Source organism: Hordeum vulgare, chromosome 2H (genome assembly GCF_904849725.1).
Source record: "Hordeum vulgare subsp. vulgare chromosome 2H, MorexV3_pseudomolecules_assembly, whole genome shotgun sequence".
In the NCBI taxonomy this organism is placed as follows: domain Eukaryota; kingdom Viridiplantae; phylum Streptophyta; class Magnoliopsida; order Poales; family Poaceae; genus Hordeum; species Hordeum vulgare.
In genome coordinates, this window is record NC_058519.1 from 606,294,814 (window position 1) to 606,319,114 (window position 24,301).

A 24,301-nucleotide genomic window follows, 5' to 3' on the forward strand; every position below is an offset into this window, starting at 1 on the left:
GAATGAACTTATGTAAAACAGAAGATGGTGAACATGTTGAGAGTTAGGATGTTAATTTCTGTCCTTTCAACTTCAATACCTAGCTAGGTTTGACCAATGTCTCAATCTATAAATGTTACATCTTCAATAAACTGTACAGGTGGTTTCAATTTATGTCAAACACACATACGCAGATGTAAAGAATGTACTCCCTCCGTTCCTAAATATAAGACCTTTTAGAGATTGCACTATAAACTACATACGGATGTGCATACACTAGTAGAAAAAGGAACTTTCGTCCCAGCTCAATTTACACATTAGTCCCGGTTCAAAAGGGGCTTTCGTCCCAGCTCAATTTACACATTAGTCCCGGTTTCATTACAAACCGGGACTAATGTTAGCATTAGTCCCGGTTCGAACGGCAAGGGCGCCGGTCGGTCATTAGACCCGGTTCAAAAGGGACCTTTAGTCCCGGTTCGTGTCTCGAACCGAGACTAAAGGGTTTGGAGGCTTTAGTCCTGGTTCGTCTCTTGACAGTTACCCTTTAGTCCCGGTTTTACCCTTTAGTCCCGGTTCAAGACACGAACCGGGACTAAAGGGGTTTTGTATTTTTATTTTTTCCTGTTTTTAAATTTTATTTCTGTTTGTAGTTTCTGTTTTAAATTGCTTATATCTTTTAGGATATTTAATATTTTTTGAGTGATTCTTTTTGCATTAGATTCAAATTTTTGTCTAGTTTCTGTTTGTGCAATTAGTTTTTAAATTTGAATGGTTTAAATTTGAATTTGTTCAAATTTGATTCAAACCCAAATTGTGAATAACTTGAGTTTACAAATAGTTTTTAATTTAATTCTTTTTTCTCCTAGTCATCTGTTAGATTGTTATCACAGTAAGATTTATTTGGTTATTTTTAGAATAATTTAAATTTGGATTTTAATTAAAACAATTGTTTTGCTTATATAGTTGTTTTAGTCATTTAATTGTTGTTTTTTATTATTTTTAGTTAGTACTTTCTGTAGATTTTAACATGTTATAGTGTGGTGCATATTGAATGCATAAAAAGTCTGGAATTAAAATCATTTTAATAAAATGCCTTTGTAGCAGATGAGTTTTCGTCTCAAATCTTGATACTTTGAAGGATGATCCAGTTTGTACACGAAGTGCATCCAGTTTTTACCGTAACTCTCTCAACTTTTTACCACATGCCATGTGGGTGAAACTATGATACCATGCCAACTTTCAACCTTTTCACGGTTCATTTGTAGTGCTTTTAAATTTCAGGGTCAATTAGCTCAAAAAAGTAAGTAAATGCATGAAAAATACCAAATGAAGTCAGAATATATTGAAAATTTATGATGTGGATTTAAATGGTGTATTTTAAACACACAACAAGTATGGAGTTCAAATAAGTTCAAAAAAATGAAATCCCTTTGCAATAGATGAGTTTTCGTTCGAAACCCTGATACTTCGAAAGAGATTGTTCATTTTATACACGAAGTGCATCCAGTTTTTGACGTAACCCTCTCAACTTCTTAGCACATGCTATCTGGGAGAAATGATGATACGATGCCAAGTTTCAACCTTTTCAGAGTTCATTTGTCGGGCTTTTCAATTTCAAGGTCATTTAGGTCAAAAAATCATTAAATGCATGAAAAATAGCAAATGAAGTTATAAAGGGTCGAAATTTAGGATGTGGTTTTGAATGGTTTATATTGAATGCACAAAATGCATAAAATGTCTGAAGTTGAAATAAGTAAAAAAATAAAATATATTTCTAGCAGATGGGTTTTCGTCCGAAACCGTGATACTTCGAAGGAGATGGTCCAGTTTATACACGAAGTGCATCCAGTTTTTGTCGTAAACCTCTCAACTTTTTAGCACAAGCTATGTAGATGAAATGATGATACCATGCCAAGTTTCAACATTTTCAGAGTTCATTATAGTTCTTTTCAATTTCAGGGTCATTTAGCTCAACATAGCAAATAAAGTTAGAAAGGGTTAACTCTGGCTTGGTTAACCTTAGTTGTGATTCTGGTGGGGACAGTGCTAGCAAATGTAGTCGACAGGTATGATTGGACTCTTGGCTAAAGGGGGATTCTGAAATTTTCAAACTCTACCCTCCCTGGACCGTCTTTTTTAGTTTTGTAAAAAATAAACAAAAATGCTAAAATCTTCAAAAAATAAAATCCTTTGAGATGTTGTTAGGTTTTAGTGCCTAGTTCGTATACAAATTTTGAGATATGAATTTTGAAAATTTTTTTAAAAAAGGGAAAAATGTAAAACGGCCATAACTTTTGCATACGACGTCAAAAAAAAGTTTAATATATCAAAAAAAACTAGAGAAAATTGGGAATCGATTTCACCGGGGCTTGCCCGGTGAAGTTTTCTCAGATGCTCAAAATTCCAAATGTAAAAAAAGTTATGGCAAAAAGAAGTTTTTTCCACAAAAATAAGAAAAAATAATTTTATTAAAAATCTTTAGGTTGTTTTCATTGAAATTCACTATTATTATTACTTATTTTGTTTATTTTAATAATTGTTTGAATTCAAAAAATTAAATCATGTGACATGACATCAAACCCTAGGTTGTTTAGGATTGATAGCTTACTATTGTCAGGAGAACAACAAGTGCAGACTTGGCAACTAGGATTGATAGTTTACTATGGTCAGAAGAACAGGAAGTTAAGCGTGCTCGGGCTGAAGCAGTGAAAGGATGGGTGACCGGCCAAGAAGTTAGACGATTTGAAATGAGTAATCTACGCTAAAGCAGTGAGGATGGGTGATTAGAGATTAAATTGTTAAATAAATCAAAGATTTAAAAATTGAAATAAAACATAAAAACAAAATCGAAGAATATTCAAAAATAAAATTTGAAAAATAAATAAAAAAGTACCTTTTTTGGGTCAAACAAACAAAATAAACAGACGGATCCTTTAGCCCCGGTCCGTGTTAAGACCCGTGACTAAAGGGACTGTCCCTGAGGGCGCTCCGAGGTGCCCACGTGGAGCACCTTAGGTCCTGGCTTGGAACAGGGCCGGGTCCTGCCTCTTTGGTCCCGGTTGGTGAACCGAGACTAAAGCCCTTACGGGCCGGGACTATATGTTCTGTCCCCACTAGTATAGATTCACTCATTTTGCTCCGTATGTAGTCTCCTAGTAAAATTCCTAAAAGGTCTTATATTTTGAAACGGAGGGAGTACTTCCTAAGCATATATCTTACAAAACTTTACGTACTCAGTTCAATCTAATGACGGATATCTACAAAAAATGGGGGTGGTTACAATTCTAAAAGAACTAGTACGTAGAGTCTTTTTTGTAAAACTCTTGCATAGAATTAGGATTTTCGGAACAGTAAACTGCATGCTCACGGCTCACCGTCTTTGTGCGCACACATAGAAACACGAGACCCCCGCGTCGCCCCCCGCTAGGGCGACTCGGGCGGCGCCCAAACCCTAGCCGCCGGGGGGGGGGGGGCGCTCCCTCCTCCACTCCCTTCGTCGCCGTCGAGGGATGCCGCCGGGCAACGCTCGGTGGCCGACGACGGTGGCAGAGGCATCCCTCTCTCTCATGTCTCCAGGGGTGGTGTGGGGCCCCTGCATGCGCGGAGGTATGGCCGATCTGCGGAGCGACGACGATGGCTGCGTCGACGACGGCGTTGGTCGTCCCTGCCTCGGGCAACGGTGGCTGCAGGCATGTCGGCTAGCCGGTCAAGGGCAGCGGCATGCGGCAGCTGGCCTGGTTTGGGTGGCGGCGGCGCGTCATCCGACTTCAGATCAGTGGCGGCATCGAGGGCCTGGTGGATTGCTCAGCGGCATCCGATCAAATGTATTCTGGCCGATGCAACCGACAGTGGCGGTCATCTCCTTCGTCGGAGGTGGTCGGCCTGAGGCTGGGTGGTTGGATCTCGCGATCCGTCATCTAGTCCCGGCTGCGAGTCGGGAATACATAGTTACCAGTGAAAACCGAGTCGTTGGCACACGATGGCGGCGTTCTGCGTCGTTACCTTGATGAAGGCATTGTCGTGTAACTATTGTTGACCCACTCGTGAAGCTCACGGGAAACCCTAAGATCTGATCGTCAGATCGGACGATGACGGCACTACGGTGTCATGCCTCTCTTGGGAGCATCGTTTCTAGAGCAGCGCTGGATGACAGAGGAAGGCGGTTGTAACGCCCCGGACACACCCGCCGGCGGTCGTTACTCCTGGCGGGATCTAGACTGGCCCCCACATATCAATACTAGTCTTTTCTGCGCACTTTGTCCTCATTCATGCGCACCTGGGATGAACTTCCCGGTCGGTCACCCAAGCCAAGCACGCTTTACTTGAGAGTTCTGTTTGAATGGGCTCCCGGAAAAGAAGGAATTCCTTATTGATATGAGTAGCCTATCATTCCTAATAAGCCAGGCTATCACATACACCACCACTCAGAGGAACCGACGTCCTCGTCGGGTCACAAGAGCGTTCCCTCTTGGTACAAACGTCTGTGCATCTAGTCCAGTACATGTACCATGCCGTGTGCCACGACGGGTCACAAACGTCATGAACAACATGACTGCGCACCTGTCCGCAAACATCCGTGTAACCGCGAGGACCTGGCTCTGATACCAAACTTGTAACGCCCCGGACACACCCGTCGGCGGTCGTTATTCCTGGCGGGATCTAGACTGGCCCCACATATCAATACTAGTCTTTTCTGCGCACTTTGTCCTCACTCATGCGCATCCGGGATGAACTTCCCGGTCGGTCACCCATCCTAGAACTACTCCAAGCCAAGCACGCTTAACTTGAGAGTTCTGTTTGAATGGGCTCCCAGAAAAGAAGGAATTCCTTATTGATATGAGTAGTCTATCATCCCTAATAAGCCAGGCTATCACAGCGGTGGAGTAGCTTCGTCTTGATCGGAGCTTCGGTGGAGATGTCAAGTCATGTCTGGCCGACAGGTGTTATGCTGTGTCATGCCTGCTCGGCAGGTGGTACACACGACAGATCTTTCGAAGTCTTCATGTCAGGATGGACGAGCGCAGGACGGTGACACCATTGGGCGCCGTGGTGGCGTCGATGGATGGATAGACCAGCAAGGGTGATACGAATCTCTCTCCTGAAGATGGGACAGTGGTTCGATGATGATGGCGGCTTCTAAAACGTGTGCAAGTGGTATACGAATTAGGTTTGCTGCACCGTTTGTTGTTCCGATACGTTGTAAGGATAGATCGGTGATGACAACGATTTTTGATATGAAGAGTGAAAGCACTCAACATTATCATGTTTGTAGATGTGTGTGGTGGCTTCGGATGGCTTGATGTATGATCTTGTCAGACCTTTGTAGAATATCTAATAGAAATGACTGTATGAATCGATTGATGCAGAGGCCGGGGTTGAACCTCCTTTTAAAAAATAAAAAAAACATAGCAGCAGACAACTATTCAAGCATGCCAAGAGTCTCTGGCTGGCGGCCGACTGGCCGCCCTGTCTAATTAAGAATTCAACTTGGCAACCGGTAGGAAGGATCCGGTGACCTGAGCATGTACTTCCGAGTGAATCATGCCAAGCAATAGCCCCATTCGATTGCAACGTACGCCCACTTAGGATAGATCGACCTGAAAAGTGAGAACGGGACCGCCCAGATATTTGAAAGATGTGTCAAAATAAGATACAGTACATCGGATGGACATGCACGCGGCGTACCTGGCGCGTCCAATACTATTCCAGTCGGCCGGCTAGTCCATTGATGTTATGCATGAAGTTGTCCGAGGGAGTATGGACGAAGTTCTGATTTTCAAACAGCCCAATGTTGAATTACCACGGGATTCTTCAAATTCGCCAAAATTGGCACCGTCCAACTACAAAACACGACATAGCTTTTGCCCTCAGATTGTTTTAAAGCTGATTTTCGCTGGTGTAGTGGTTTTTCTTGCCAACATGGATCCTAATAATAACCTCTCAATCAACATGTCATTACCTTTTTGCTCACAGCGGACATGAGAGCGTGAGCGAGAGCCAGCCCACCCTTCCAACCGCGCGGTGGGCCACTCCGGCCGCGGCGGCCACCGCCCCTCCATTCATGGCAAGCTCCGGTAGATCCACTAGTCCCTCGCGGGGGTCGCCTCCAGCGGACCGGCGCGGTTGCTGGCCCCGCGGACCGACCAGAGGCGCGCGCTCACCATCCCCTCCCCGGCCTGCGGCAGATCCAGACCCGACGCCGCGAATCCTGCGGCACGGCGGGTGCTCGGCATCCCCAGCCGGACCGTCGGTGGAGCTCGCGCCATTACTGCAGCTGCGGGATCCGCGGCACTTGACTTCATCGTCGGGCGCGGAGGAGACTTCGCGCGCATCGCCGTCGACCGCTGTGGGGACAGTGACAGCACCCCAGCCTGCGCCGCGCATCAAATCAATAGTCGTCGCGCCTTCCCCGGACGGTAGGCTTTCCTCTTCGGGGACTAAACCGGGCTGGACAGAGGTCAGCACGCAGAAGGGAGGCCGTCCACAATTCGACCCCTCGGTCCCTCGGGAGCGCCGGGCACTGCAGCGGCCCGCCCGTCTACAGGCTTTCAATGCCGGTACGTCACCACCCCTATATCTCTTCCGCGGCCGTTGCTTCCGATGCCTGAGCAAGCGCCATCGCCTTGTCGACTGCCGAGATCCGATACACTGCATCACCTGTAGGAGGGCCGGCCACATAGCGAAGCGCTGCCCTCAGAACCACCCTGCCCGAGGTCGAGGAGGCCCTGTGAGAGATAGGCTAGGTCCGCCCCCTCCCCCCCCCCCGGCTCAACCTCTGCATCACCGCATTCGCTTCCCACCACCGGCGACCTCCGCTATGTCGCAGCTCTCCCCGGCCATGCTTCGCCACCTTGACCACGCGCGCCGGCCCAGGGCCACCCGCTCCGTCACCATCCCCTCCCCGGCCATTGACCAGGCGGTCTTCTTCCTCCGTAGCTACGCCGTCACCCTCACGGCGGCAGACGGGGTCAACGCCACATCGCCGATGGCAGTAGGCAGAGCGCTCGAGGGGCTCCTGTCGGTGCCAGTGCACCCTCTCCGCGTCACAGCACACCACCCAGAGCTTTTCTTGGTCCTCTTCACACAGCCTGCACACCAAGTCAACGCGGTGCGCCGCGGCTCCATCCGTGTCGAGGGTGCCTCCTTCAACATCACATCCTGGCATGAACATGACCACGCCGTCTTCGACTCCCTGCTCTTGCATGTCCGCGTCGTCGTGGAGATGATGCCAATGCAGTTTTGGTCGGTTGAGGGGGCGGAGGAGATTCTGGGGAAGCGAGTGCGAGTGGATCGGCTCGAGAGCCGAACCCTCGAACGTGGCCACACCAAAACATTTGCCTGCTGGGTGTGGACGAGCGACATTGCAAACATCCCTACCTCGCATACCTTGGCGGTGCTACCGCGCGGTGCGGGTAGGGTGGAAGAGATGGAGGGGTTCTCCCCTCCCGACAGGTGCGTCGCGCCACCGCCAGCCACGGCGGACTACACCATGTTGATCCATGTCGATAGGATCGAAGATTGGACGCCACCGTCTCCACGCTCATCTCATTCGGGCCAGAGCGGCCTCCCTTCGTCAGGCAGCGACGATGACTCCACCCCTTTCCCGGTGGTGGCCCCTGCATCCTGGAAGATGGGGGTTGAGGATGGGCACGCGTCGGGGTGCAGCCAGCGGCCGGCTCGTGCGCCGGTGGCAGACTTGGGCTGCCGTGGCAGGCCCTTGGGTGGCCCCACCAGAGATCAAGACGGCGAAGGGGGCTCGGGGGGAGGGGGGCACAGGTCCTGGAGAGATGTTCTCCTCCGCCGTGGACGCTCCCAGGCCCCTCCCAGAGCTGCCCCTGCACCGCGCCACCATAGCCGCTCCCCGCAGTCCCGTCGCAGGTCCAAGGAAGTGACTGGGAGACGACAGGGGGCGGGGAGAGGACGCTCGAGGGCACGGCTGCAGCCCCAACAGCAGCGGCCGCATCCCCCTCCTCCACCTCCCTCTGTCGGGAGGGACGCCCACGAGACCCTTGGCAACAGGGGAGTGACCGACCCCCGACCTGGGGCGCACAGGAGAGGACCCTGTCGAAGATTTTTTCAAGTCAGCGTCGAAACCATCCATCGCCTCAGCTGCCGTCGACAGCATGGCGGCCGACGTCCACGCGGCTGCAGAGGCAGCGATCAGCTCGCCGCTGGAATTCGATGCGGCCCTGCTGCTCAATGACCCCAATGAGGCGGTGCAGCTGGACACTTTCAGCCCCACGTTGTCCGCCGCTGCATCAGACTTGGGCCAGTACAACAGGACGACCCCAACGCCTGCATGTACGATGCAACTGCAGCTGGGAGCAGTCACAGGAAGAGTCAGCAAGCTGCAGCTGAGCGCATCCGCCGCCGATCGGCAGGAGACACAAGGCCTGTTTCGCGCCAGCAAACAGCCTCTCATCGCGGCTGCCCCTGCACCGGCACTCGCTAGACGCCCAGCTGCACCACCCAAGACTAGAGCTTCCTCGACACCGACTAGACACAACGCCAGACAGGCGGCAAGCGGCTCCACGGTGCCGGTAGCACAATGCGCCTCACTGCGTCTCGTGAAGGAGCTGGGACTGCTGGGCCCCCGTGACAAGATGACTGATGAAGCGCCAAGAGCACTCCTGCAACGCTTCGATGAACCACTGTCCGACAGTGATTTAGCGGTGATAGCCAGGCTGACTCGCCTCGACAGTGATGCACTACGGGTCATGGCTAGCATCATTGGGCCCGAAGGAGCTGCCGAGGAGGCCATAGTCTGATCATGTTAGTCTACCTTTCGTTTCCACTCCGGAGGCAACCGAGCCTAACTCGGTTTAAGTTTAAGTTTAAGTTAAGATTGTGTAAGGTTCTATCGAGGAGAGGGATGACAACTATTAGCCGGCGCGTCTTGGGGCCTGTTGGTGGGCGCCGGTTCTCCAGTAGTAAGATGACAGTGTGTGTCATGGGCCTGAGGCCGCTTTGCTTTCTGACTTCGGAGTTAAACAAGTGTTCCAAATGAGTGTCATCTTCCCACCTATTATGTGGTGGAATGTCCGCGGTTTAAATAGCCCGGCTAAGAGGGCAGCTGTCGGGGAAATGGCAAACGCACACCGGGCTGTCATCCTTTGTCTTCAAGAGACCAACATCTCAGCATGGTCGCCAGAGCTAGTTAGGGAGATTGGGGGAGCGAACCTCACCGGATGCATAGCGCTACCGGCAATCGGCACCTGTGGGGGGGGGGGGCAGCTATCCTATGGGATAAAGACCTCGCCACCGTCACTTCCAATGCAATAGGAATTTTTGCCATCACGGCCAAGGTCACCCTAGCAGGGCAAAACAATAGTTTTTGGCTATCTTCTGTCTACGGCCCGGTGGATGATGCTAGAAAGGAGGATTTCCTATGGGAAATTACCTCCTCTGCACCGCCGTTGTCTGAACCATGGCTCATCAACGGGGATTTTAATCTCATCTACGAAGCACGAGATAAGAACAATCTAATCCTCAATCGCAGGCTGATGGGTAGATTTAGATCGGCAATCGACTCGGCGGGACTGAAAGAGATTAGATGCACAAATCGCAGATACACCTGGAGTAATGAACGCCGGGACCCCACCTTAGTTAGTATTGACAAGTTCTTCTGCAACATCCCTTGGGAAATCTGCTTCCCCTTGGTATCCCTGCATGTCGCTTCAACGGCAACGTCGGATCACTGCCCGCTAGTTCTGCTGGACACCACAGCTGCCCATCGCCCAGCTAGTTTCAAATTTGAAAATTTCTGGCCAAATTTTCCACGCTTCCACGTCACGGTGCAGAGAGCATGGAATAGACCAGTACAATCCACTTGTGATTTCCATAGACTTAGTATAAAGCTGTTAAGGGCGGCACGTGATTTGAAGACATGGAGTAAGGGTTATTTCAGCCAGGCCAAACTGCAATTTCACCTAGCAGCAGAAGTAGTGCTCCGACTAGATGTAGAGCAGGAGAATCGCACACTCGCAGACGCAGAATTCCGCCTGCGCAAGCTACGGCTACTTGGGTTGGCGGCACTAGAACGAGCGCGCCGACGACAGGCATCACGCCTTATTTGGATCAGACTAGGAGATGCGGGGACGAAGTTCTTTCATGCCAAGGCATCAGCCAGAAAACGGAAAAATTTCATCCACTGCCTACAAGTAGGTACTGAAGTAGCATCCTCGCACGAGCAAAAGGAAGAAGCCATTTTTAGCCACTTCCAGCAGAATTGGGGTACTAGGGCGGATAGACCACTATCAATTGACTGGACGAGTCTCGAGCTTCCATCAGTACAAAATAGGGGATTAGATAACCCTTTCTCCGAGGAGGAGGTTTGGGAAGCAATTAAGGGAACACCGGCAGAAAAAGCACCAGGACCAGACGGCTTCAGGGGGACCTTCCTCAGTTCTTGTTGGTCAATAATAAAAGAGGACATCATGAGTGTTTTCAGTAGTTTCTACAACTTATCTAGGGGAGATTTCGGCACGCTCAACACAGCTAGGGTAACCCTTCTTCCAAATAAAGATGGCGCCACAAGGGTAGAGGATTTCCGACCGATCAGCCTAATCCACTCAGTAGCGAAACTGATCACGAAGGTTCTTTCCACACGCCTAGCCATGCAGATTAGCACCATCATCTCCCCGGCTCAATCAGCTTTCTTGCGCTCGAATTCTACTCAAGACAGCTTCCTCTATGTGCAAAATGTAGTAAGATCACTTCACAAGAAGAAAATTCCGGCTCTGCTCCTTAAACTAGATATAGCGAGGGCTTTCGACAATGTCTCATGGGAATATTTGTTAGAAGTGTTGCAACAACTAGGGTTCCCAGCACGTTGGCGTGACTCGATGGCACTCCTCTTTAGCACGGCATCGTCCTCGATAATGCTGAATGGCTCCGTCGGCCGATCTTTCGGCCACCAAAGAGGACTCAGACAAGGGGACTCCCTCTCACCGCTACTTTTCATCATCGCAATAGATACGCTCCACCGTCTGCTCGAGAAAGCAACGGAAATGCGCCTGCTAGCCCCGCTGCCGGGAAGGAACATCCCCCTCCGGATCAGCCTATACGCCGACGAAGCCGTGATTTTTGCTAACCCAAGCAAAACAGAGATCGACACCTTGATGATGATCCTCCGAGATTTTGGACACGCCTCGGGCCTTCGCATCAACCCGGCGAAGTCAACAGCCTCGGCCATCCGCTGCGACAGAATTAACCTACAAGAGATCCTGGTCAACTTCGGGGGGGGGGGGCGGGAACTAAGGGTTTCCCGTTAAAATATTTAGGGTTGCCGATCACCCTAGCAAGACTTCGTCTAGTCCACATACAATTCATTCTGGACAGAATTAGGGCTAGGCTAGCAGGATGGAAGGGTAGACTCCTAACCATCGCCGGCAGACGCGTCCTCGTCCGCAGCGTCCTAACCGCCCTACCATCCTTTGCGTTATCAGTCTTTAGGATGCCAAAAAAATTCCTTGCCGAGGTAGACAAAGTTAGGCGACGCTTCCTTTGGGTGCAGGATGATGAACCTACTGGAGGTAAATGCAAAGTAAACTGGCCAACAGTTTGCTCCCTGTGGAGAACGGAGGTTTAGGAATCCTCGAGTTAAATCGCTTCAGTAGAGCTCTTAGGATAAGATGGCTATGGCTATCCTGGACTAGCCAAGAGAGACCATGGCATGGCATGGTTCTACCATGTGACGAGGCCGATAGGTCCCTCTTCCATGCATCTACGACGGTCACCCTAGGAGATGGCGCAACGACATCATTCTGGCATTGCTCCTGGACGGGCTCCGGAAGTCTAAAGACGTCCTTCCCAAACCTCTTTGCACACTCCAGGCGTAAGAACAGATCAGTTCGCGATGCACTTGCTAACAGCACTTGGATAGCAGACCTCGCCCATGAGAACACGGTGCAGCTGTGGGAAGAGGCAGTTAGGTTACGCAGATGGATCCGAGACAGGCAGATTCTTTTGCAAGAAGGGACACATGACATGATAAATTGGAACCTCGAAGCTTCAGGGGTATATTCCGCCAGTTCGGCATACAAGGCCCAGTTCCAAGGCCACCTCACATCGGAGTACAAGAAGACGATTTGGGTAACCTGGGCACCGGGACGCCTAAAGTTCTTCCTCTGGCTGCTCCTAAAGAATAGACTTTGGTGCAACGACCGACTTCAACGCAGAGGGTGGCCAAATGGCTATTTTTGCCAACTTTGTCATCGGAACCTCGAATCAGTGAAGCACCTCTTCTGGCAATGCCCGATGTCCATACAAATATGGACACACGCGGCATCGCACCATGGCTGTGTGACACTACACCCGGGAGCATGGGAAGACAAAGAAAAATCTTCCGACATCTTAGCCACGATGAGCAACTCTGCTTTACCAAAACACAAGAAATCAGTGAAAACAATTAGCATCTTGATCCTGTCAGAAATTATGAAAGAGAGGAATGCCTGCACCTTCAGGAACAAAGCCGCGGACCTCCGGGACATGAAATATGCTATCAATAGCACCGTAGAGCTATGGAGGCAAGCCGGAGCCACTATGTTGGAGCACCCGTTCTGGGATCCTCCGTGAAACATCCACCCCCCTGTAATCTTATTTGTTTTTTCTTTCTTTTCCTTTGTCCTTGATCACTTGGATCATATCCCCCGCGACATTTGTTTCCATCATGCTACCTCCTTTGAATCAATATAAGCCAGCCTATGGCTGGATCTTAAAAAAAACCTTTTTGCTCTCAACAACAATTTCTTCCAGTTTTTTTAGTATCTATTGAATTACTCATACTCTTGTTTAAATAATAATTTTGTAGGGAGTCATTATAGGACTAGCTAGAGTCTACCACGTCAAGCAGCATGTGCCATGAGACCACGCATGCTGCGTGGCTCATTGGGATATTTTGTTTTACGTTTGCGATATACTCCAATTCTTAATGAACTTTTAACAACATGCTAGCATGCATCCGCCGATGCAGGATGCTACCAAAAAAATCGTGTGGTTTCTGCCTATATGAAAACGCACGTATATATACGTGGATGTGAAATCGAGCACACGTAAGTAAGAAGAAGAACCCTAATATGTCCTCACCATGCCATGCTATGGTATTACAGCCACGTAGGGAAATTGTTCGAAGTAGGGCAGGAGCCTCCTGTTAGAATATAAAGATATTGTTGTAATCTCAACCTCCTTCTCTATCTCCTCTATCTCCTATTGTATTAAAACTCTTGTACTTATCCCTTGCACAACAAGGTAACCTATCAATATAAACCAACGCGGCTCCCCTCGAGGGAGTAGGAACGCTTCATCATCTAACATGGTATCACAGCCCCTCTTCTACACATATAGCCACAAACCAGAAACAACCAAACCCAGATCATACCCACGATCGGCGCCATGACTTCCTCAGCCGGCGTCGCCCTGAACCTCAGTTCACCTCCATCAGAATAGCTTGCGAGAGGGAACTTCATCCTCTGGAAGACGCAGGTCCTCCCAGCCCTGCGAGGAGCGCAGGTTACTGGACTCCTGGACAACTCCAATGCCGCTCCGCCCAAAACGGTGGAAGTCACAAAGGCAGACAAAACCACGGCCCAAGAGCCGAATCCTCTGTATGGATCGTGGATCGCCAAAGATCAACAGGTTCTGTCATATCTACTCAACTCCATGTCTCCTGAGATCCTTGCACAGGTCGTCGGGAGGGACTCCACCTTCGATCTCTGGACAACAATCAACAACCTCTTTGCTTCACAATCGCAATCTCGAATCACCAACCTGAGAATTGCGATGACCAACACCAAGAAAGGCACCATGTCTAGCTCCGCTTACATGGCGAAGGTGAAGAGTCTCGGGGATGAACTAGCTTTTGGTGGTCGCGCCGTTTCTGATCCAGAGATGGTGGACTACATACTTGCAGGTCTGGATCGCAACAACGACTCCGTGGTAGCGGCAATCGGCGCTGTCAAGAAAAGCATCACCGCCGATGATCTGTTCGCCCAGATCTCTGCCTTTGATCAAAGGATGGAGATGTTGGGCGACTCGCCTTCAGGAGGGTTCCATACTTCTGCCAATGCGGTCTACAGAGGCCGTGGCTCGTCCCGCGGCAGATCCCATCGCGGGCGAGGAGGAAGGGGGCGCGGCCGTAGCAGTGACCGCGGTGACCGCCAGCCCTCTCCCTCCAAGGCTTCAGATGACGCCCTCGGCAGCAGCAACAACAGTAGGTGCATGATCAGCAACACGACTTCCCAGAGTGTTAGATTTGCCTCAAGCATCATCCAGGGGGTGCACGTGTCTGCTGGTGGCGATATGAAGAGAATAATCAGGAAGAAAAGGAGGCGCATGCAGTCTCCTATAGTGTTGACACAAATTGGTATGCAGACAGTGCAGCAACCAATCATATTACAGGTGAACTTGACAAGCTGACCATGCAGGAAAAGTACAATGGTGGTGACCAAATTCGCATGGCAAATGGATCTGGTATGAATATTTCTCATATTGGTAGTTCAATTGTTAAAAACCCCATGAAAAACTTGCACCTGAAAGATGTTTTGCATGTCCCAGAAACTTCCAAAAATCTTGTTTCCGTCCATCGTTTCACTCTTGATAACAATGTTCTCATAGAATTTTATCCCTATTTTTTCTTGGTCAAGGACTTGGTAACAAGGAGAACCATTCTTAGAGGACGGTGCGTAGGAGGTATCTACCCACTCATATCATCTTCGTCTTCATGGTCAGATAAACAGGCAAACATTGTCACCAAGCCCTCTTCATCAAGGTGGCACAGTCGTTTGGGTCATCCATCTTCAGTTATAGTTAAATATATTCTTAGCAAAAATAAACTCTCTTATGAGCCTAGTGTTGAGTCAGTTTGTGATCCGTGTCAACAAGCTAAAAGTCATCAATTACCTTACCCTATTTCTCTTAGTGTATCTACTTCTCCATTACAACTTATCTTCTCAGATGTATGGGGATCAGCCCCCAGTTCAGTTGGAAGATTCTCTTACTATGTAAGCTTCATTGATGATTATAGTAAATTTACTTGGATTTACTTGCTGAAAAAAGATCTGATGTCTTCCAAGTCTTTATCAACTTTCAAAAGCTTGTTGAACGCAAACTGAACTCCAAAATCATTGCTTTGCAAACCGACTGGGGTGGTGAGTATGAAAAGTTAAATGCCTTCTTTCAAAAACTTGGCATATCACATCATGTATCCTGTCCTCATGCGCACCAACAGAATGGTTCTGCTGAGAGGAAACATCGTCACATTGTTGACATGGGACTTGCACTACTAGCAAATGCATCCATGCCACTCAAATTTTGGGATGAAGCATTTTTAACTTCCACATATCTCATCAACTTACTTCCAAGAAAAGTTATCAAATTTGAAACACCTCTGACACGTCTCCTTGGTGTTACACCTAACTACCCATCTCTTCGTGTCTTTGGGTGTGCATGTTGGCCCAATCTCAGACCATACAACACACGCAAACTTGCTTTCTGCTCTAAACAATGTGCCTTTTTAGGCTATAGCCCTATGCATAAAGGGGTTAAATGTCTTGATATTCCTACTGGTAGGGTCTACATATCTAGGGATGTTGTTTTTGATGAGTCTGTATTTCCCTTTGCTTCACTTCATCCCAATGTCGGTCAACTTCTTCGCCAAGAAATCCTTCTCCTTCCTACACATCTTCGGTCTTTTGATCATGGGGCTAATGATTGTACTAATCAATATGATGATATTCCTGCTGGTACTGGTCCTACCCTTATGCCTGTGCAGGTTCCTGGCGAAAACGGCGCTCAAAATGATCAAAACGATCTTATATTTCATGCGGCAGAAGAAGACGAGCCTGGCACGGACAACGAGGATGATTCGGCGGCGCCTGGTACACCTGCACGCGCGCCGTCCTTGGATCGCGCGGCAGAATCCGCCTCGGATCGGGCTCCCACCAGCGGCAGTTTCGGCACCCGGGCCAGCCAATCCCGCGACACCACGTCGACAACAGGCGGGGACAGCAGCAGGACAGGATCCCCCTCGCCCCGCGTGCGCATGCAGTCGCGGTTGGGGGGCGGATCCTCTGTGCCGCGACGCACGGCTACTCCCAGTACACCTGCAGGAGTGGCGGCCTCACCGGTGGCCACAGGATCCCCTGTGCAAACCGCATCAGCACAAGACTCTTCTGGATCGGCTGTGGCAAGTGCACCTGCAGTCCAATCTGTGGCATCTCCAAAAATGAAGACTAGACTACAAAAAGGTATACGAAATCCAAAAATAAGAACGGATGGGACTATACCATATGGCATGTTATGTATTTCAGGAGAGCCAACAAGTGTGAGCAGTGCGCTTGATGATCCCAAATGGAAGAATGCGATGGATGAGGAATACTCTGTGCTTATGAAAAATAAAACCTGACATCTTGTACCAAATCAGAAAGGTAAAAATATAATTGATTGCAAATGGGTATATAGAGTTAAAAAAGAAGGCAGATGGCTCCATTGACAGGTATAAGGCACGTCTGGTTGCAAAAGGTTTCAAGCAACGTTATGGTATTGATTATGAGGACACTTTTAGTCCTGTTGTGAAAGCTGCAACTATCAGACTTGTGCTGGACATTGCCGTGTCCAGAGGATGGAGTCTAAGACAGCTAGATGTACAGAACGCGTTTTTGCATGGTGTTCTGGAAGAGGAAGTGTTCATGAGACAGCCATCTGTGTATGAAAGTAAGAAACTTCCACACTTTGTTTGCAAACTTGATAAAGCACTTTATGGCTTGAAACAAGCACCTAGAGCATGGTATTCTAGACTGATCTTGCAATTGAAATCTCTTGGCTTTATTGCTTCAAAGGCTGACACATCCTTGTTTATTTATAACAAGGCAGGAGTGGTCATTTTCTTGCTTATATATGTTGATGATATTATAGTTGCAAGTTCTTCACAAAATGCCACCAATGCTCTTCTCCATGACCTAAGCTCAGAATTTGCTTTAAAAGACCTAGGTGATTTGCACTTCTTCCTAGGCATTGAAGTCAGAAAAACTCAAGATGGAATTATGTTAAATCAGGAGAGATATATCACTGAACTTCTGTCTCGTATGGGGATGAAAAATTGCAAGCCAGTACCTACACCTTTGTCCTCTTCAGAAAAACTTTCGGCATATGAAGGAGATCCACTCCAAGAGGAAGACAGTACAAGGTATAGGAGTGCTATGGGAGCGTTGCAATATTTAACTCTCACACGTCCAGATATTTCATTTGCTGTTAACAAAGTTTGTCAATATCTACATGCACCTACTTCTGCACATTGGGCAGCTGTCAAGAGGATTGTAAGATATGTAAAGCATACTATGGGTATAGGACTTCATTTCAAAAGTTCTAATTCCACTCTTGTGAGTGCATTTTCTGATGCTGACTGGGCAGGCTGTAGTGATGACAGAAGATCAACCGGAGGTTTTGCCATATTCTTTGGACCAAATCTCATTTCTTGGAGTGCTAGGAAACAAGCCACTGTATCACGTTCAAGCACAGAAGCTGAGTATAAATCCTTGGCTAATGCAACTGCTAAAGTTATTTGGGTTGAGTCACTTCTTGCAAAATTGGGAGTTAAAAATAATCGGATCTCATGCTTATGGTGTGATAACTTGGGTGCAACATACTTGTCCGCAAACCCAGTGTTTCATGCTAGAACAAAGCACATAGAGATTGATTTTCACTTTGTACGAGAAAGGGTTGCAGCAAAGAAGCTTGAGATACGGTTTATTCCCTTCAAAGATCAAGTGGCGGATGGTTTCACCAAGGCACTACCAACACGACCATTTAATGAGTTCAAGAGTAATCTTAATTTAGGTGGTTGAGATTAAGGGAGGGTGTTAGAATATAAAGATATTGTTGTAATCTCAACCTCCTTCTCTATATCCTCTATCTCCTATTGTATTCAAACTCTTGTATTTATCCCTTGCACAACAAGGCGACCTATCAATATAAACCAACACGGCTCCCCTCGAGAAAGTAGGAACGCTTCATCATCTAACACCTCCAACTCGTCGAGTAAGGTCACGGCCGGCCGACTGGCCGGTTTTAGAATTCAACTTGACAACCAGGAACAGGAAGGAAGAATCCGGCCGGTGACCGGCCGTGAGCATACTTCCGTGTGAACCATGACAAGCAATATAGCCCCATCTGGATGTCGACGTACTCCCCATTTAGCATACATCGATATATACGGAAAGATATAACACACGAGCCTCTTTATTCTTACACCTTTTTGTCGAGTTATTACGCGCGTTTTTGCGACGTGGTAACGAGTGGAGTTGATGTGTCAGTCACATAGAGCGCCACAAAAGTACAACTGCAAGATCTAACTGGATCGAAGCAAGTCAGACCTAGGCATTACTATGAGAGACACGGTGTGAACTTGCACAGGTGAAAAGTAGCCGTTAGTTTGAAGAACCTCGTCGAAAATTGTATTTGGCCAAATAGTTGAAGATTTTCTCTAGAATATGTGCATCCACAAATCTCTAGTTTGTACGGGCCGGGTAATATAAAATCATTAGCTAATATATTAGCAGGAAAACTAGTGTCAGCACATATCTCACGAGATATTTCTCATGATCATCTCACGGTTTGTCACTAACATATTCGTATTCTACAAAGTACAAGCTGTCAAAGTTAGACGTTCAAGACTGCGTTCATGTTCCAAAGTGACACATATATTTACTTACCAAGAGATGGAGTAATAAAATGTACGTACCGTCCCAAAGTCACAATTAAAAAGTACTGCCTACGTAGCTAGCCATTAGGCGTGATGCCGGAAACTTCTCAAAGTCTTCCTGCCCTATCCTTACAAATGTAAGGCATGACAGCGACCCCTGCGCTAATTAAGCATCCGCTGGTTAAACCTAACACAATGATTACATCGCATGCACGTAAGTTCTACAGACGGCCACGGAACGACTAGATGGGCTCAAATGGAAAAAGGAGCTCCACGGGGCTTGACAAGGTCGAGCTCGGGCCGGCCAGTTGCGCGTTGTGATGCGCCAACCCAAGCAGAGCTGTGCACGTATGCTACGTTACCATGCGTGACTCGTCAGTCGACATGCACGGGTGGCGTGCCCAACTCGACGGCCTGAACACTATAAAGCGGGCACACAATGCTCGTACAGTTCCAACTCGATCGTGCTATAACATAGCACTCGAACGTGTAGAAAACATGTCGAGGCCTCTACTTGTTGTAATGGCCGCGGCGGCGATCGTCGTCGTGGCCTGCTGTTTCGCGGCGTGTCCGGTCGGCGCCGGCGCGAGCGCTGGTGGCTTCTACGAGAACTTCGAGGTGAAGTGGGGCACGGACCCGGACCCTGACCGGCGGGTGGAGATCGTCGACGGCGGGCGGCTGGTGACGCTCACCCTCAACAACGTCTCCGGCTCCGGGTTCCAGTCCCGGGACGCCTTCCTCTTCGGCGAGTTCACCATGGAGATGAAGCTCGTGCCGGGCGACTCCGCCGGCACGGTCACCACCTTCTACGTAAGTCCGCCAATACTTTTCATGCATACTTCTCCCCGCCCTGACATCTATATCGATCATGCGTGTGCATGCACGAATACTTCCTTCGAGTTTGACGTACGCACGTATGTATTTTGGGGTGCGTGTTTTGATTGTGCATGCATGGTGTTGATGATGCAGTTGACATCCAAGGACCCGACGGCGGTCGGGGACGGGCACGACGAGATCGACTTCGAGTTCCTGGGCAACGTGAGCGGGGAGCCGTACCTGATGCAGACCAACGTGTTCGCGCAGGGGGTCGGGGGCAGGGAGCAGCGATCCTACCTGTGGTTCGACCCGACAGAGGACTTCCACAACTACACCATCCTCTGGAACCCTCTAAACATCATGTACGTGTTGATATCAACGTGTCCCCCATGCAAGGCATCTAATCATTCATTCATATTAAATCATCATTCGGATCTTAAAAATATGTGTTGTTTCTCTTTTTTTTTTCTTTTTTTTTTGCGGGTGAAATATGTGTTGTTTCTAACGTTCGGTTGTGCCAGACAAGGCAGTCGCTGAAAATTAAGCAGGCGTGAGCCGGCGATAAGCACATGAAGACCACACACGAGAAGACAAAATTGTGTTTGGACGACTCTTTGAACGCATGTTCACGCATGAAAAATATGACGGTTTAACTAAACTTGGCGGCCCAAAGTATCATTATACGCATGGGCTTACACTCACCATGCTTTTCCTCCTCATAGTTGGCCTTTCTTCCCATGTTTGTACTAGGCCCGTTAACTAACAAGATTTTTTTCAACCCCTAAAAAAACAAGGTTTTTTCCAGTTTTTTTTGAAAAAAAAACCCGCATTCTTTTCCCCTTTGCGCACGTCTCTAAAGCAAGCAAGCGATGTTTTTTCTGACCTCTCACAATTGTTTTTTTTTTGGAACAACAAACCACCTTCTCTCAAACAGATAAAGCGACGATTTCTCTTAAATAAAAGTATAGAAAAAATGGAAACCTTCCAAGTAAATTTCGTTTTGGTCAGAAGATAAGAAAGCTAGTACGTAAGATTCAAAAAATCTGTCCAAATTAAACAACCATTTTATATGAACCCTCCACTGTCGGTTTGGAGTACCAGAAAGACTTGAACATCAACTTGCTACTCTAGCCATCTGGGGGGACGGCAGCTTAATTTAGCCGCGTCGGCATATTTGGAAGCACGAGAACACCACCTGTCCCAGCCGATTGCCCTTTTAAACGAAGTAGGGGCCGAGGAAAACGTGAAGAGGCACATGAGATGATGCCTGCGTAGGTAACATGCACGTCAACTTAGCCCCTAAACAAAGCAGCTAACGGTGCAATAATACTACCGGCCAGTACGCGGAGTCAAATGCTACTAGCAGATCCTGCGAAAACAAAACAAAAATTGCTTCCTCGACATCTGAATCAAATCTCGGCAAATTCAATACTACCCAAAGCCAGTTGGCCCGTCCATGCATATGCATCCAGGCATCTTCTCATCGCTGCAGGTCTGCAGCACTGCGCCGAGTGATCGATCGATCGAATTAAATGCATGCATGAGATCCCCTGCTTAGAGTACTAACAATTTTTACTTTGATTGATGCTGTGTTGCCAGCTTCTCGGTGGACGGCGTGCCGGTGCGCGTGTTCCGGAACCAGGAGGCGAACGGCGTGCCGTACCTGACCAGGCGGGCGATGAAGGTGCACGCCACCATCTGGGACGGCGACACCTGGGCCACGCGCGGCGGCCGGGTCAAGATCGACTGGGCGCACGCGCCCTTCGTCGCCTCCTACGGGACCTACGCCTCCAGCGCCTGCGTCTCGGCGGCCGGCGACGGCGACGGCGATGAGGACGTCCCGTCGGCCTTCTGCTGCCCGGGCGACGCCGCGTCGTGGATGGCCCGGCGGCTGGGGCCCGACGGCGAGCGCGCGGTGGCGTGGGCGCGGGACAAGTACATGGTGATGGACTACTGCGACGACCCCTGGAACCTGGGCCGCCCCGCCGAGTGCGACATGGACCGGCTCGCCTCGGCCGTCTGATTGTTTTGTTCCGTCGGCCATACCGCTTCCACACACGTGTCGTCGTGTATTAGGCAGACAGACAGACGTGGGGTGTTTGTGTTCGTGCTTCTAGTTCTAGCCTAGCCTAGCCTGCTAGGTCGTCTCACGTACTCAGATGTGACGTGTAGGCGTAGCAATGGTAGTATATAGGTGTACGGATCATACCAAGGATGATTCCTGCAGAAACCTTCCATATATATATGCTCAGATAATACAACCATACAGTGGGTAAGATTAACTCATTTGTGAACATCTTGAGCCTGGACGAAGAGCAAATTGGCCAAAAAAAATTGCTCTGTGTCTTTCAGTCATATAAATGTTGATACAGGTGGAGGAAAAAGGGGAGGCCGGAATCAGAAATCCAATGAAAGAATCAAGCCCGCTGCACCGCACGTACCTGTTTCTTCAGATGTACAAAAACAATCAGTGGACGATACTGTGTGTATCGAACCCAAACAATGAATCGATCGATCGCTCAACCTCAACCCCCTGGCTAGCTCAGCCAAAAAAACGAAAGGATCTTCATGGCCGTGGCGGGAGCGAGCACTCCTTGGGCCGGGTGGTGTCGTTATACCGGTTGCTCCTGTCGGTGCAGTAGTCGTAGATGACGTAGCCCATGTCGCGCACCCACTGCATGTCGGCGCGCGCCTTGGGGGCGAGGTTGAAGACCGGGGAGCCGGCGGGCTCGGCGCCGCACCACGACACACCCGGCGACGGCCGGCAGTAGGTGATGTTGTAGTTGCGGTAGTAGGAGACGAAGGGCGCCAGCTTCCAGTCCGTCTTGACGCGCCCGCCCTGCGTCGCCCAGTCGTCGGCGTTCCACAGGCTCCCGTACACCCGCTGCTGCTGCCACGCCGGGAACGGCACGCCGTGCTCCTCGTTGTTGTCGTAGGAACGGATCGTCACGCCGTCCACCTCGATCCTGCAATTAAAAGTCCAGTTCACGTCAGTCAGTCTATGTGCTCTCTGAAGATCGGCACGATCGACCTCGACCTACATGCTCCACGTACGTACATATAACATATACGGAGTATCACGCAAGAAAATAGGTTCATTACGTGATGCGCCTGGGGTTCCAGACGATGGAGTAGGTGTGGTACTCGGCGCTTGGGTCGAACCAGAGCTTGAACTGCTGCTCCCGGCCGCCGACGCCGTAGGCGAATATGTTGGTGTGGAGGGTGTAGGGCTCGCCGGTGGAGTTGCCCAGGAACTCCAGGTCGATCTCGTCGTGGATGTCCCACGGCCCCTCCGAGATGGTCTGTATGCGTACACCGCCCATGTCAAAAGTCAACTCGACGGACGCACACACACACACTGTGACACTGGCAAGCTAAGCTGCACTGATGCAAACTGATTACTAGATCGAGATCTTACGTAGACGGTGCAGACGGTGCCGGCGGAGTTGCCCTCGACGAGCTTGATGTCGATGTCGATGCGGGCGTAGAGGTACATGTCGTTGGACTTGAAGGCGGAGCCGCGGTTGAAGTCGAGCGAGAGCGCCAGCGCCTCGCTGTCGCCGTCCATGAAGTAGTAGGTGTGGTCCGCGCTCCATATGATCTGGATGTCCTTGTAGATGTCCGCCCTGCCCACGTCCACGGCCAGGAGGAAGGCCAGGGCCACGCACAGGAGCAGCAGCTTTGGCCTGCTACAAGGCAATGCCGGCGCCATGGCTGGCTGGCTAGCTAGCTCTCCGCCTGTCCCTGCTGCTGCTATGTGCAGTGCCGGGACAGTACACTAGCTAGCTAGCCTCTGTCGTACTGCTTTCAACGCCGAGAGAGAGGGAGAGGTCAGCGGCTCGCTCCTGTATATATATTGGAGACGAAGGTGGTGAGGAAATGGGCGACAGATGGAGGAATTTGCTGAGGAGAGCGAATGCCAGCGTTGCCGCAGGGAGGGAGAACCTGCTGCTGGTTTGGGAAGACAAGCTTGCTGGGTTGCTAAGCGATATATAAGCGTTTTGGGAACACTGTCCGGCCGTCTCTCCCGGCGGACGCCGTGCACATGCAATGCACGATGGGGTCTCGTGTGCAAGATTTGTAATGCGCGCCGTAGGTTAGCGAGGCTGGCTAGATCTAAGTGAGCTCATATCTTTCAGCAGAGGCGCGCTGACCTGACCTCAATCATGCATCCACACTAATGCACCTCGACTCAGATTCGCTACGTGTCAAACGAATTAAGTGTACTGCTCATTGTTTAGTCTCGGAAGCCTCAGGCCGCGAGCGGCATACGATCTGGAACTGTTTGACTTTCCATGGTGTATGGAGGAGCTGTCATCGAGAGACAGATTTGGACGGCTGGCACGCCACACGGCCCACACCAAGTTAATTTCCAATTGGGCATTGCCCCGCATCGGGGAGCGTGCAGTCACGACTTAGAGAAACCCGTTTAGAGCAAGTACAATAGAGCTGAGTCAGCTGCCTATAAGGAATAAACTAATATATTTTTATTTAGTTAGAGAAAAAAAAAGAGGAGAGAGAAGGTAAGCGGACTCTTAGCTAAGAGCCAGCTCTAGCACACGTGCTCCTAGGCATTTTGTGAGTATGAAAGGTGGACCATATAATAAAGAAGTAGTACACATTTGCAATGCACTATTGTACATATTAGCTATAAGACGGGCTATAAATGACATGTCAATGACTTATAGCCAGCAACTGGCTATACTATTGTACTTACTCTTAGGAAAGGTAGAAACCTGCTTCCAAATTGTTACGATTAATTAATGAATTAAACCCTGCTTTCTCTAACCAGTTAGTACTACTGTTTTT

General features: G+C 49.3%; 2 protein-coding genes across 2 annotated transcripts; one reads left to right on the forward strand and one right to left on the reverse strand.

Annotated features, from left to right (window-relative positions):
- Positions 1–19,123: 19,123 nt before the first annotated feature.
- LOC123427700 (putative xyloglucan endotransglucosylase/hydrolase protein 13) lies at positions 19,124–21,786 on the forward strand. Its single transcript, XM_045111810.1, has 3 exons — positions 19,124–19,486; positions 19,646–19,854; positions 21,092–21,786. The coding sequence occupies exons 1-3, from the start codon at positions 19,175–19,177 to the stop codon at positions 21,513–21,515; spliced, it is 945 nt and encodes a 314-aa protein (XP_044967745.1). The 5' UTR covers positions 19,124–19,174; the 3' UTR covers positions 21,516–21,786.
- Positions 21,787–21,812: 26 nt separating this feature from the next.
- On the reverse strand, positions 21,813–23,519 carry LOC123427701 (xyloglucan endotransglucosylase/hydrolase protein 24-like). The gene is made up of 3 exons (XM_045111811.1): positions 22,911–23,519; positions 22,595–22,794; positions 21,813–22,458 (listed from the first exon to the last, which is right to left on the reverse strand). The coding sequence occupies exons 1-3, from the start codon at positions 23,202–23,204 to the stop codon at positions 22,059–22,061; spliced, it is 894 nt and encodes a 297-aa protein (XP_044967746.1). The 5' UTR covers positions 23,205–23,519; the 3' UTR covers positions 21,813–22,058.
- Positions 23,520–24,301: the final 782 nt, after the last annotated feature.

Excerpts from the sequence above, each read along its gene's own strand:
- LOC123427700 (XM_045111810.1), top strand. The coding sequence starts at position 19,175 with ATGTCGAGGCCTCTACTTGTTGTAATGGCCGCGGCGGCGATCGTCGTC. Across the intron at positions 19,487-19,645 it reads GCACGGTCACCACCTTCTAC|TTGACATCCAAGGACCCGAC; the intron begins GTAAGTCCGCCA and ends TTGATGATGCAG. Across the intron at positions 19,855-21,091 it reads TGGAACCCTCTAAACATCAT|CTTCTCGGTGGACGGCGTGC; the intron begins GTACGTGTTGAT and ends CTGTGTTGCCAG.
- LOC123427701 (XM_045111811.1), bottom strand. The coding sequence starts at position 23,204 with ATGGCGCCGGCATTGCCTTGTAGCAGGCCAAAGCTGCTGCTCCTGTGC. Across the intron at positions 22,795-22,910 it reads GCACCGTCTGCACCGTCTAC|ACCATCTCGGAGGGGCCGTG; the intron begins GTAAGATCTCGA and ends GTACGCATACAG. Across the intron at positions 22,459-22,594 it reads TGGAACCCCAGGCGCATCAC|GATCGAGGTGGACGGCGTGA; the intron begins GTAATGAACCTA and ends TTTTAATTGCAG.